The sequence below is a fragment of the Oncorhynchus clarkii genome, chromosome 27 (assembly GCF_045791955.1).
Source record: "Oncorhynchus clarkii lewisi isolate Uvic-CL-2024 chromosome 27, UVic_Ocla_1.0, whole genome shotgun sequence".
NCBI classification, from domain to species: domain Eukaryota; kingdom Metazoa; phylum Chordata; class Actinopteri; order Salmoniformes; family Salmonidae; genus Oncorhynchus; species Oncorhynchus clarkii.
The window spans coordinates 36,311,759-36,324,874 of record NC_092173.1 but is presented as its reverse complement, the minus strand read 5'-3'; the positions used below and the strand labels follow the sequence as shown (position 1 = coordinate 36,324,874).

Here is a 13,116-nt window from a genome sequence, read left to right as displayed (position 1 = left end):
GTTGTGAACCCCAGGATGTGACTGTAGTGAACCCCAGGATGTGACAGTAGTGAACCCCAGGACACTATATGTGACTGTAGTGAACCCCAGGACTCTATATGTGACTGTAGTGAACCCCAGGACTCTATATGTGACTGTAGTGAACCCCAGGACACTATATGTGACTGCTGAGAGACTCTCTCGTCCATAATAGATAGATAGACACACACACACACACACACACACACACACACACACACACACACACAAACACACGGGACAGCAGTTCAGGGCATCAACCACACATACAAGCTGCTGTTATCACTCCTCCTCTCCCACTCTCTGTACTTGAGAAAATAATGCTTCATTCGTCCTGTGAGGTCATCCCTGGTTAGGGAGGATTGTTGAAGTCAGAAAGTGATAATCAGAATGTCTAGATGGTTGATTACCTCAACCAAGGAAGGAGTTGGAACAGGGCCCATCTCTCCACCCTGCCTCACTCACTCACTCACTCACTCACTCACTCACTCACTCGCCTGCTCACTCACTCACTCACTCACTCACTCACTCACTCACTCACTCACTCACTCACTCACTCACACACACACACACACACACACACACACACACACACACACACACACACACACACACACACACACACACACAGCTATGTGTTAGCTGTTTGTACTGAATGATGCAGTTGGTGCCACAGAGAAATGTGATGCGTGTCTTTTTCTGGCCACTTGAATAATTCTGCTGTTTACACTGCCCTACATGGATGAGTGGAGAGAGGGAGGAGGGGAAGGGAGGGATGAGGAAGGGGGGTAAGGGTTCGGTAGTACTTTTGGGACTAGCCTCCACCCTCAATGACGGAATTTCCCTAGATTTGTCATCGTGCCATTGTTTCAGCTGTGTGTGTGTGGGGGGATTGGAAAGGGCTATAGTGCTGTCTGCTGTTGGGAAAGATGAAGGGGGTCAGATTCTTACGCAACAAGAGAACACACAGACCCACACACAGATCCATACATCCTCTGCATCGTCAAACAACAGGTCTTTCCTGCCCTATCTTCCTCCCTCAGTCTATCCTTCTTCTTCCTCCACCTTCTCCCTGCTCGTACTACAGTATCCATCCAGTCTATTAGCTGTTAATGATTAATTACTGTTTCTATCCATTCATATCCCCCCTCTCTCTCTGTTTCTATCCATTCATATCCCCCCCCTCTCTCTCTGTCTCTATCCATTCATATCCCCCCCCCTCTCTCTCACTGTCTCTCTGTCCCTCTCTCTCTCACTGTCTCTCTGTCCCTCTCTCTCTCACTGTCTCTCTGTCTCTCTGTCCCTCTCTCTCTCACTGTCTCTCTGTCTCTGTCTCTCTCCTCTCTCTCTGTCTCTCTCTCTCTGTCTCTCTCTCTCTCTGTCTGTCTCTCTCCTCTCTCTCTCTCACTGTCTCTCTCTCTCCTCTCTCTCTCCTCTCTCTCACTCTCTCTCTATCTCTCTCCTCTCTGTTTCTCTCTCTCTCTTGCTCTGTCTCTCTCTCCTCTCTCTCTGTCTCTGTCTCACTCTCTCTGTCTCTCTCAGGAGTTGGATGGCGGGATATATAACCATGTGAAGGACTATCTAATCTCTATCTGTCAGACAGAGCTGGAGGCCTTTCAGGTCATACACAACACCTTCCAGTTCCTACTGGACAAATCCACCCGGGTGAGACAGCTGTGTGGGTGTTTCTGTGTGTGGGTGTTTCTGTGTGTGGGTGTTTCTGTGTGTGGGTGTTTCTGTGTGTGGGTGTTTCTGTGTGTGGGTGTAATCCTGTATATCTCTGTCTCTCTCAGGTGATGCAGGAGTTTAACCAGCAGCTCTTCATGCAGGAGAACCCTGTGTTTCATAAAGCACAAGACTTCCAGTTCCAACCCAGCGACTGTGACACGGTGAGACACACACACACACACACACACACACACACACACAGTCAGACAGACACACACACACAGTCAGACAGACACACACACACACACACACACACACAGTCAGACAGACACACACACACACAGACACACTCAGACAGACACACACACACACACACAGACACACTCAGACAGACACACACACACACACACACACACACACACACACACACACACACACACACACACACCGTCAGACAGACACACACACTAACAGGCTTCCTGTATCTGAGATGTCCTTACTCAACCCTCTCCAACCCTGTTCTCTGTTCATATGCTGTGTTCATGTGCTCGCCTCACGGAAACGTTCCAAGTACAGAACGACTTTCCAAACAAGTTACCGTGACGATCTTCCCATGTGAGTTTCTGAGGAGCACTTGAACACAGCATTACTCCTCACTGTGTTAATAAAAAATACAAATGTTAACCTTTATTTAACCTGGCAAGTCAGTTGAGAACAAATTCTTATTTACAATGACGGCCTACCCCAGCCAAACCCGGACGACGCTGGGTCAATTGTGCGCCGCCCTATGGGACTCCCAATCACGGCCAGTTGTGATACAGCCTGGAATCAACCCAGGGTGTCTGTAGTGACGCCTCAAGCACTGAGACTCAGTGCCTTAGACCGCTGCGCCACTCGGGAGCCACCCGCTCGGGAGCCACCCACAGTTAACACTGAGTACGTTTACATGTACATTAATCATTTGATAATAATCTGATTATGGATTCACTCATGTCAATACCTTACTCTGCTTATCTTAATCGGCGTCAGGTCAAAATAAAAATAAGCATGAACCGATTAAAACACCTGGTTTTCTGAGCAATCTTTCAAATGATTAGGACATTTAAACACCTTAATGGGCGTTCCAGCAGTGTATGTGATCTGAGCATGTTCCAGCACCAGCCAAGCGAGCCTCCCTCTTTGTGAAGTGAAGTGAGTTTGGAACAACTGAATGTGTTGGTCTTAGAAGTAGTTTTCACATATAAACTTTAGATGCCCAAACTCAGAATCAAATATGCTTCCCAAAAATAACATGGTCACTTTGGTTGGATGTTTACATAGATAGGAGATGTTCTGCATTTATCAGAGTGACATCAGGTCTCCTGATCTCAGATGTGTCCATGTCAACAGGACTACTAGGGGAACATGTCTTCATACAAAGCATGTAAAGGTTTTAAACAAACTATTATATTAACCTGACTATCCACAATGATTACATTATTGTGTGCCTGTAACCGTACTCACTGTCTCTGTGCCTTCACATGTTGAAACAGTCCTTCTGTAAACCTGTTAAGTCTGTAGTCTCTATCTTACTGTGTTTTTCCACTGCTCTATAACACCTACAGTCAGTGTTTGACTTGGTCTGAAATGGGTGTCGGTAACACAGGGACTACACAATACTGTTGAGTTAATATTCTATAAGAGGAACAGGGACTACACAATACTGTTGAGTTAATATTCTATAAGAGGAACAGGGACTACACAATACTGTTGAGTTAATATTCTATAAGAGGAACAGGGACTACACAATACTGTTGAGTTAATATTCTATAAGAGGAACAGGGACTACACAATACTGTTGAGTTAATATTCTATAAGAGGAACAGGAGCCCTATAATACTGTTGAGTTAATATTCTATAAGAGGAACAGGGACTACACAATACTGTTGAGTTAATATTCTATAAGAGGAACAGGGACTACACAATACTGTTGAGTTAATATTCTATAAGAGGAACAGGGAGTACACAATACTGTTGAGTTAATATTCTATAAGAGGAACAGGGAGTACACAATACTGTTGCGTTAATATTCTATAAGAGGAACAGGGACTACACAATACTGTTGAGTTAATATTCTATAAGAGGAACAGGGACTACACAATACTGTTGAGTTAATATTCTATAAGAGGAACAGGGACTACACAATACTGTTGAGTTAATGTTCTATAAGAGGAACAGGGACTACACAATACTGTTGAGTTAATATTCTATAAGAGGAACAGGGACTACACAATACTGTTGAGTTATAATTCTATAAGAGGAACAGGAGCCCTATAATACTGTTGAGTTAATATTCTATAAGAGGAACAGGAGCCCTATAATACTGTTGAGTTAATATTCTATAAGAGGAACAGGGACTACACAATACTGTTGAGTTAATATTCTATAAGAGGAACAGGGACTACACAATACTGTTGAGTTAATATTCTATAAGAGGAACAGGGACTACACAATACTGTTGAGTTAATATTCTATAAGAGGAACAGGAGCCCCACAATACTGTTGAGTTAATATTCTATAAGAGGAACAGGGACTACACAATACTGTTGAGTTAATATTCTATAAGAGGAACAGGGACTACACAATACTGTTGAGTTAATGTTCTATAAGAGGATCAGGGACTACACAATACTGTTGAGTTAATATTCTATAAGAGGAACAGGGACTACACAATACTGTTGAGTTAATATTCTATAAGAGGAACAGGGACTACACAATACTGTTGAGTTAATATTCTATAAGAGGAACAGGAGCCCTATAATACTGTTGAGTTAATATTCTATAAGAGGAACAGGAGCCCTATAATACTGTTGAGTTAATATTCTATAAGAGGAACAGGGACTACACAATACTGTTGAGTTAATATTCTATGAGAGGAACAGGGACTACACAATACTGTTGAGTTAATATTCTATAAGAGGAACAGGCAGTACACAATACTGTTGAGTTAATATTCTATAAGAGGAACAGGGAGTACACAATACTGTTGCGTTAATAGTCTATAAGAGGAACAGGGACTACACAATACTGTTGAGTTAATATTCTATAAGAGGAACAGGAACTACACAATACTGTTGAGTTAATATTCTATAAGAGGAACAGGGACTACACAATACTGTTGAGTTAATGTTCTATAAGAGGAACAGGGACTACACAATACTGTTGAGTTAATATTCTATAAGAGGAACAGGGACTACACAATACTGTTGAGTTAATATTCTATAAGAGGAACAGGGACTACACAATACTGTTGAGTTATAATTCTATAAGAGGAACAGGAGCCCTATAATACTGTTGAGTTAATATTCTATAAGAGGAACAGGAGCCCTATAATACTGTTTAGTTAATATTCTATAAGAGGAACAGGGACTACACAATACTGTTGAGTTAATATTCTATAAGAGGAACAGGGACTACACAATACTGTTGAGTTAATATTCTATAAGAGGAACAGGGACTACACAATACTGTTGAGTTAATATTCTATAAGAGGAACAGGGACTACACAATACTGTTGAGTTAATATTCTATAAGAGGAACAGGGACTACACAATACTGTTGAGTTAATATTCTATAAGAGGAACAGGGACACACAATACTGTTGAGTTAATGTTCTATAAGAGGATCAGGGACTACACAATACTGTTGAGTTAATATTCTATAAGAGGAACAGGGACTACACAATACTGTTGAGTTAATATTCTATAAGAGGAACAGGGACTACACAATACTGTTGAGTTATAATTCTATAAGAGGAACAGGAGCCCTATAATACTGTTGAGTTAATATTCTATAAGAGGAACAGGAGCCCTATAATACTGTTGAGTTAATATTCTATAAGAGGAACAGGGACTACACAATACTGTTGAGTTAATATTCTATAAGAGGAACAGGGACTACACAATACTGTTGAGTTAATATTCTATAAGAGGAACAGGAGCCCCACAATACTGTTGAGTTAATATTCTATAAGAGGAACAGGGACTACACAATACTGTTGAGTTAATATTCTATAAGAGGAACAGGGACTACACAATACTGTTGAGTTAATATTCTATAAGAGGAACAGGGACTACACAATACTGTTGAGTTAATATTCTATAAGAGGAACAGGAGCCCCACAATACTGTTGAGTTACTATTCTATAAGAGGAACAGGGACTACACAATACTGTTGAGTTAATATTCTATAAGAGGAACAGGGACTACACAATACTGTTGAGTTAATATTCTATAAGAGGAACAGGAGCCCCACAATACTGTTGAGTTAATATTCTATAAGAGGAACAGGGACTACACAATACTGTTGAGTTAATATTCTATAAGAGGAACAGGGAGTACACAATACTGTTGAGTTAATATTGTATAAGAGGAACAGGGACTACACAATACTGTTTAGTTAATATTCTATAAGAGGAACAGGGACTACACAATACTGTTGAGTTAATATTCTATAAGAGGAACAGGGACTACACAATACTGTTGAGTTAATATTCTATAAGAGGAACAGGAGCCCCACAATACTGTTGAGTTAATATTCTATAAGAGGAACAGGGACTACACAATACTGTTGAGTTAATATTCTATAAGAGGAACAGGAGCCCCACAATACTGTTGAGTTAATATTCTATAAGAGGAACAGGGACTACACAATACTGTTGAGTTAATATTCTATAAGAGGAACAGGGACTACACAATACTGTTGAGTTAATATTCTATAAGAGGAACAGGGACTACACAATACTGTTGAGTTAATATTATATAAGAGGAACAGGGACTACACAATACTGTTGAGTTAATATTCGATAAGAGGAACAGGGACTACACAATACTGTTGAGTTAATATTCTATAAGAGGAACAGGGACTACACAATACTGTTGAGTTAATATTCTATAAGAGGAACAGGGACTACACAATACTGTTGAGTTAATATTCTATAAGAGGAACAGGGACTAAACAATACTGTTGAGTTAATATTCTATAAGAGGAACAGGGACTACACAATACTGTTGAGTTAATATTCTATAAGAGGAACAGGGACTACACAATACTGTTGAGTTAATATTATATAAGAGGAACAGGGACTACACAATACTGTTGAGTTAATATTCGATAAGAGGAACAGGAGCCCTATAATACTGTTGAGTTAATATTCTATAAGAGGAACAGGAGCCCCACAATACTGTTGAGTTAATATTCTATAAGAGGAACAGGGACTACACAATACTGTTGAGTTAATATTCTATAAGAGGAACAGGGACTACACAATACTGTTGAGTTAATATTCTATAAGAGGAACAGGGACTACACAATACTGTTGAGTTAATATTCTATAAGAGGAACAGGGACTACACAATACTGTTGAGTTAATATTTTATAAGAGGAACAGGAGCCCTATAATGCTGTTGAGTTAATATTCTATAAGAGGAACAGGGACTACACAATACTGTTGAGTTAATATTCTATAAGAGGAACAGGGACTACACAATACTGTTGAGTTAATATTCTATAAGAGGAACAGGGACTACACAATACTGTTGAGTTAATATTCTATAAGAGGAACAGGGACTACACAATACTGTTGAGTTAATATTCTATAAGAGGAACAGGGACTACACAATACTGTTGAGTTAATATTCTATAAGAGGATCAGGGACTACACAATACTGTTGAGTTAATATTCTATAAGAGGAACAGGAGCCCCACAATACTGTTGAGTTAATATTATATAAGAGGAACAGGGACTACACAATACTGTTGAGTTAATATTCTATAAGAGGAACAGGGACTACACAATACTGTTGAGTTAATATTTTATAAGAGGAACAGGAGCCCTATAATACTGTTGAGTTAATATTCTATAAGAGGAACAGGGACTACACAATACTGTTGAGTTAATATTCTATAAGAGGAACAGGGACTACACAATACTGTTGAGTTAATATTCTATAAGAGGATCAGGGACTACACAATACTGTTGAGTTAATATTCTATAAGAGGAACAGGAGCCCCACAATATTGTTGAGTTAATATTCTATAAGAGGAACAGGGACTACACAATACTGTTGAGTTAATATTCTATAAGAGGAACAGGGACTACACAATACTGTTGGATTAATATTCTATAAGAGGAACAGGAAGTCAAGCAGTAGGACATGAGGTGGTGGTACTCAGCTCCGGTGAGCTCCTTCCCAAGTCAAGCACTGAATACTGTACGTACGTGTGTCTCTCTCTCTGTCACTACAAACTATTTTCCCTTCATTGTCTTTCTCCTTCAAACCTTTTCAACCTTTGCTAACTCTTTCTCTCCTAACTATTTCCACTAACGTCTATCTGTGTGTGCTTGATCGTGCGCATGTGTGTGTGTCAGATTCTGAGCTCGGTGCAGAAGTTGGTGGACATTGAGCCTTCGCCCATCAGTGTCATGAGGATGACGCTGGCACAGGTAGACCTAACCACTAGTCTCTACCCGCCAAACTACCACCAACCATCTAGAACCATAACACGACCCTGACACAGGTAGACCTAACCACTAGTCTCTACCCTCCAACCATCTAGAACCATAACACGACCCTGACACAGGTAGACCTAACCACTAGTCTCTACCCTCCAACCATCTAGAGGCATAACATGATCCTGACACAGGTAGACCTAACCACTAGTCTCTACCCTCCAACCATCTAGAGGCATAACATGATCCTGACACAGGTAGACCTCTGATGACCACTACAACTATAACCACAGCCATGGCTGTTCTACTATAACCACAGCCATGGCTGTTCCACTGTAACCACAACCATGGCTGTTCCACTACAACTATAACCACAACCATGGCTGTTCCACTACAACTATAACCACAACCATGGCTGTTCCACTATAACTATAACCACAACCATGGCTGTTTCACTATAACTATAACCACAACCATGGCTGTTCCACTATAACTATAACCACAACCATGGCTGTTCCACTATAACTATAACCACAACCATGGCTGTTCCACTATAACCACAACCATGGCTGTTCCACTACAACTATAACCACAACCATGGCTGTTCCGCTATAACTATAACCATGGATGTTCCACTATAACCACAACCATGGCTGTTCCACTATAACTATAACCATGGATGTTCCACTATAACCACAACCATGGCTGTTCCACTATAACTATAACCACAACCATGGCTGTTCCGCTATAACTATAACCACAACCATGGCTGTTCCACTATAACCACAACCATGGCTGTTCCACTATAACTATAACCACAACCATGGCTGTTCCACTACAACTATAACCACAACCATGGCTGTTCCACTATAACCACAACCATGGCTGTTCCACTATAACCACAACCATGGCTGTTCCACTATAACTATAACCACAACCATGGCTGTTCCACTACAACTATAACCACAACCATGGCTGTTCCACTATAACTATAACCACAACCATGGCTGTTCCACTACAACTATAACCACAACCATGGCTGTTCCACTATAACTATAACCACAACCATGGCTGTTCCACTACAACTATAACCACAACCATGGCTGTTCCACTACAACTATAACCACAACCATGGCTGTTCCACTACAACTATAACCACAACCATGGCTGTTCCACTACAACTATAACCACAACCATGGCTGTTCCACTACAACTATAACCACAACCATGGCTGTTCCACTACAACTATAACCACAACCATGGCTGTTCCACTATAACCACAACCATGGCTGTTCCACTACAACTATAACCACAACCATGGCTGTTCCACTACAACTATAACCACAACCATGGCTGTTCCACTACAACTATAACCACAACCATGGCTGTTCAACTATAACTATAACCACAACCATGGCTGTTCCACTATAACTATAACCACAACCATGGCTGTTCCACTATAACTATAACCACAACCATGGCTGTTTCACTATAACTATAACCACAACCATGGCTGTTCCACTACAACTATAACCATGGCTGTTCCACTATAACTATAACCACAACCATGGCTGTTCTACTATAACTATAACCACAACCATGGCTGTTTCACTATAACTATAACCACAACCATGGCTGTTCCACTATAACCACAACCATGGCTGTTCCACTATAACTATAACCACAACCATGGCTGTTCCACTACAACTATAACCACAACCATGGCTGTTCCACTACAACTATAACCATGGCTGTTCCACTATAACTATAACCACAACCATGGCTGTTCCACTACAACTATAACCACACCCATGGCTGTTCCACTATAACCACACCCATGGCTGTTCCACTATAACCACACCCATGGCTGTTCCACTACAACTATAACCACAACCATGGCTGTTCCACTACAACTATAACCACAACCATGGCTGTTCCACTATAACTATACCCACAACCATGGCTGTTCCACTACAACTATAACCACACCCATGGCTGTTCCACTATAACCACACCCATGGCTGTTCCACTACAACTATAACCACAACCATGGCTGTTCCACTACAACTATAACCACAACCATGGCTGTTTCACTATAACCACAACCATGGCTGTTCCACTATAACTATAACCACAACCATGGCTGTTCCACTATAACTATAACCACACCCATGGCTGTTCCACTATAACTATAACCACAACCATGGCTGTTCCACTATAACTATAACCACAACCATGGCTGTTCCGCTATAACTATAACCACAACCATGGCTGTTCCACTATAACTATAACCACAACCATGGCTGTTCCACTATAACTATAACTACAACCATGGCTGTTCCACTATAACTATAACCACAACCATGGCTGTTCCACTATAACTATAACCACAACCATGGCTGTTCCACTATAACTATAACTACAACCATGGCTGTTCCACTATAACTATAACCACAACCATGGCTGTTCCACTATAACTATAACCACACCCATGGCTGTTCCACTATAACTATAACCACAACCATGGCTGTTCCACTACAACTATAACCACAACCATGGCTGTTCCACTACAACTATAACCACAACCATGGCTGTTTCACTATAACCACAACCATGGCTGTTCCACTACAACTATAACCACAACCATGGCTGTTCCACTACAACTATAACCACAACCATGGCTGTTCCACTACAACTATAACCACAACCATGGCTGTTCCACTACAACTATAACCACAACCATGGCTGTTTCACTATAACCACAACCATGGCTGTTTCACTATAACCACAACCATGGCTGTTCCACTACAACTATAACCACAACCATGGCTGTTTCACTATAACCACAACCATGGCTGTTCCACTATAACCACAACCATGGCTGTTCCACTATAACCACAACCATGGCTGTTCCACTATAACCACAACCATGGCTGTTCCACTACAACTATAACCACAACCATGGATGTTCCACTACAACTATAACCACAACCATGGCTGTTCCACTACAACTATAACCACAACCATGGCTGTTCCACTATAACTATAACCACAACCATGGCTGTTCCACTACAACTATAACCACAACCATGGCTGTTCCACTACAACTATAACCACAACCATGGCTGTTCCACTATAACTATAACCACAACCATGGCTGTTCCACTATAACCACAACCATGGCTGTTCCACTATAACTATAACCACAACCATGGCTGTTCCACTATAACTATAACCACAACCATGGCTGTTTCACTATAACCACAACCATGGCTGTTCCACTATAACCACAACCATGGCTGTTCCACTATAACTATAACCACAACCATGGCTGTTCCACTATAACTATAACCACAACCATGGCTGTTCCACTATAACCACAACCATGGCTGTTCCACTACAACTATAACCACAACCATGGCTGTTCCACTATAACCACAACCATGGCTGTTCCACTACAACTATAACCACAACCATGGCTGTTCCACTATAACCACAACCATGGCTGTTCCACTACAACTATAACCACAACCATGGCTGTTCCACTACAACTATAACCACAACCATGGCTGTTCCACTACAACTATAACCACAACCATGGCTGTTCCACTATAACTATAACCATGGCTGTTCCACTACAACTATAACCACAACCATGGCTGTTCCACTACAACTATAACCACAAACCTTGGCTGTTCCACTACAACTATAACCACAACCATGGCTGTTCCACTATAACTATAACCACAACCATGGCTGTTCCACTATAACTATAACCACAACCATGGCTGTTCCACTATAACTATAACCACAACCATGGCTGTTCCACTACAACTATAACCACAACCATGGCTGTTCCACTATAACCACAACCATGGCTGTTCCACTATAACTATAACCACAACCATGGCTGTTCCACTATAACCACAACCATGGCTGTTCCACTATAACTATAACCATGGCTGTTCCACTATAACTATAACCATGGCTGTTCCACTATAACTATAACCATGGCTGTTCCACTATAACTATAACCATGGCTGTTCCACTATAACTATAACCATGGCTGTTCCACTATAACTATAACCACAACCATGGCTGTTCCACTACAACTATAACCACAACCATGGCTGTTCCACTATAACTATAACCACAACCATGGCTGTTCCACTATAACTATAACCACAACCATGGCTGTTTCACTATAACCACAACCATGGATGTTCCACTATAACCACAACCATGGATGTTCCACTATAACTATAACCACAACCATGGCTGTTCCACTGTAACCACAACCATGGCTGTTCCACTATAACTATAACCATGGCTGTTCCACTGTAACCACAACCATGGATGTTCCACTATAACCACAACCATGGATGTTCCACTATAACTATAACCACAACCATGGCTGTTCCACTGTAACCACAACCATGGCTGTTCCACTGTAACCACAACCATGGCTGTTCCACTGTAACCACAACCATGGCTGTTACACTATAACCACAACCATGGCTGTTCCACTATAACTATAACCACAACCATGGCTGTTCCACTATAACCACAACCATGGCTGTTCCACTATAACTATAACCACAACCATGGCTGTTCCACTATAACCACAACCATGGCTGTTCCACTACAACTATAACCACAACCATGGCTGTTCCACTATAACTATAACCACAACCATGGCTGTTCCACTATAACCACAACCATGGCTGTTCCACTATAACTATAACCACAACCATGGCTGTTCCACTATAACTATAACCACAACCATGGCTGTTCCACTACAACTATAACCACAACCATGGCTGTTCCACTACAACTATAACCATGGCTGTTCCACTATAACTATAACCACAACCATGGCTGTTCCACTACAACTATAACCACAACCATGGCTGTTCCACTATAACTATAACCACAACCAT

The 13,116-nt window shown here is 41.2% G+C and overlaps 1 protein-coding gene across 1 annotated transcript in view; it reads left to right on the top strand.

Annotated features, from left to right (window-relative positions):
- Window positions 1–13,116, top strand: part of LOC139385832 (F-BAR and double SH3 domains protein 2-like) — a 114,057-nt gene that overhangs the window by 64,747 nt on the left and 36,194 nt on the right. The window contains exons 9-10 of the mRNA XM_071131082.1: window positions 1,561–1,683; window positions 1,812–1,907. Of these exons, the coding sequence (XP_070987183.1) occupies window positions 1,561–1,683; window positions 1,812–1,907 (219 nt within the window). The remainder of the gene's footprint in view (window positions 1–1,560; window positions 1,684–1,811; window positions 1,908–13,116) is intronic.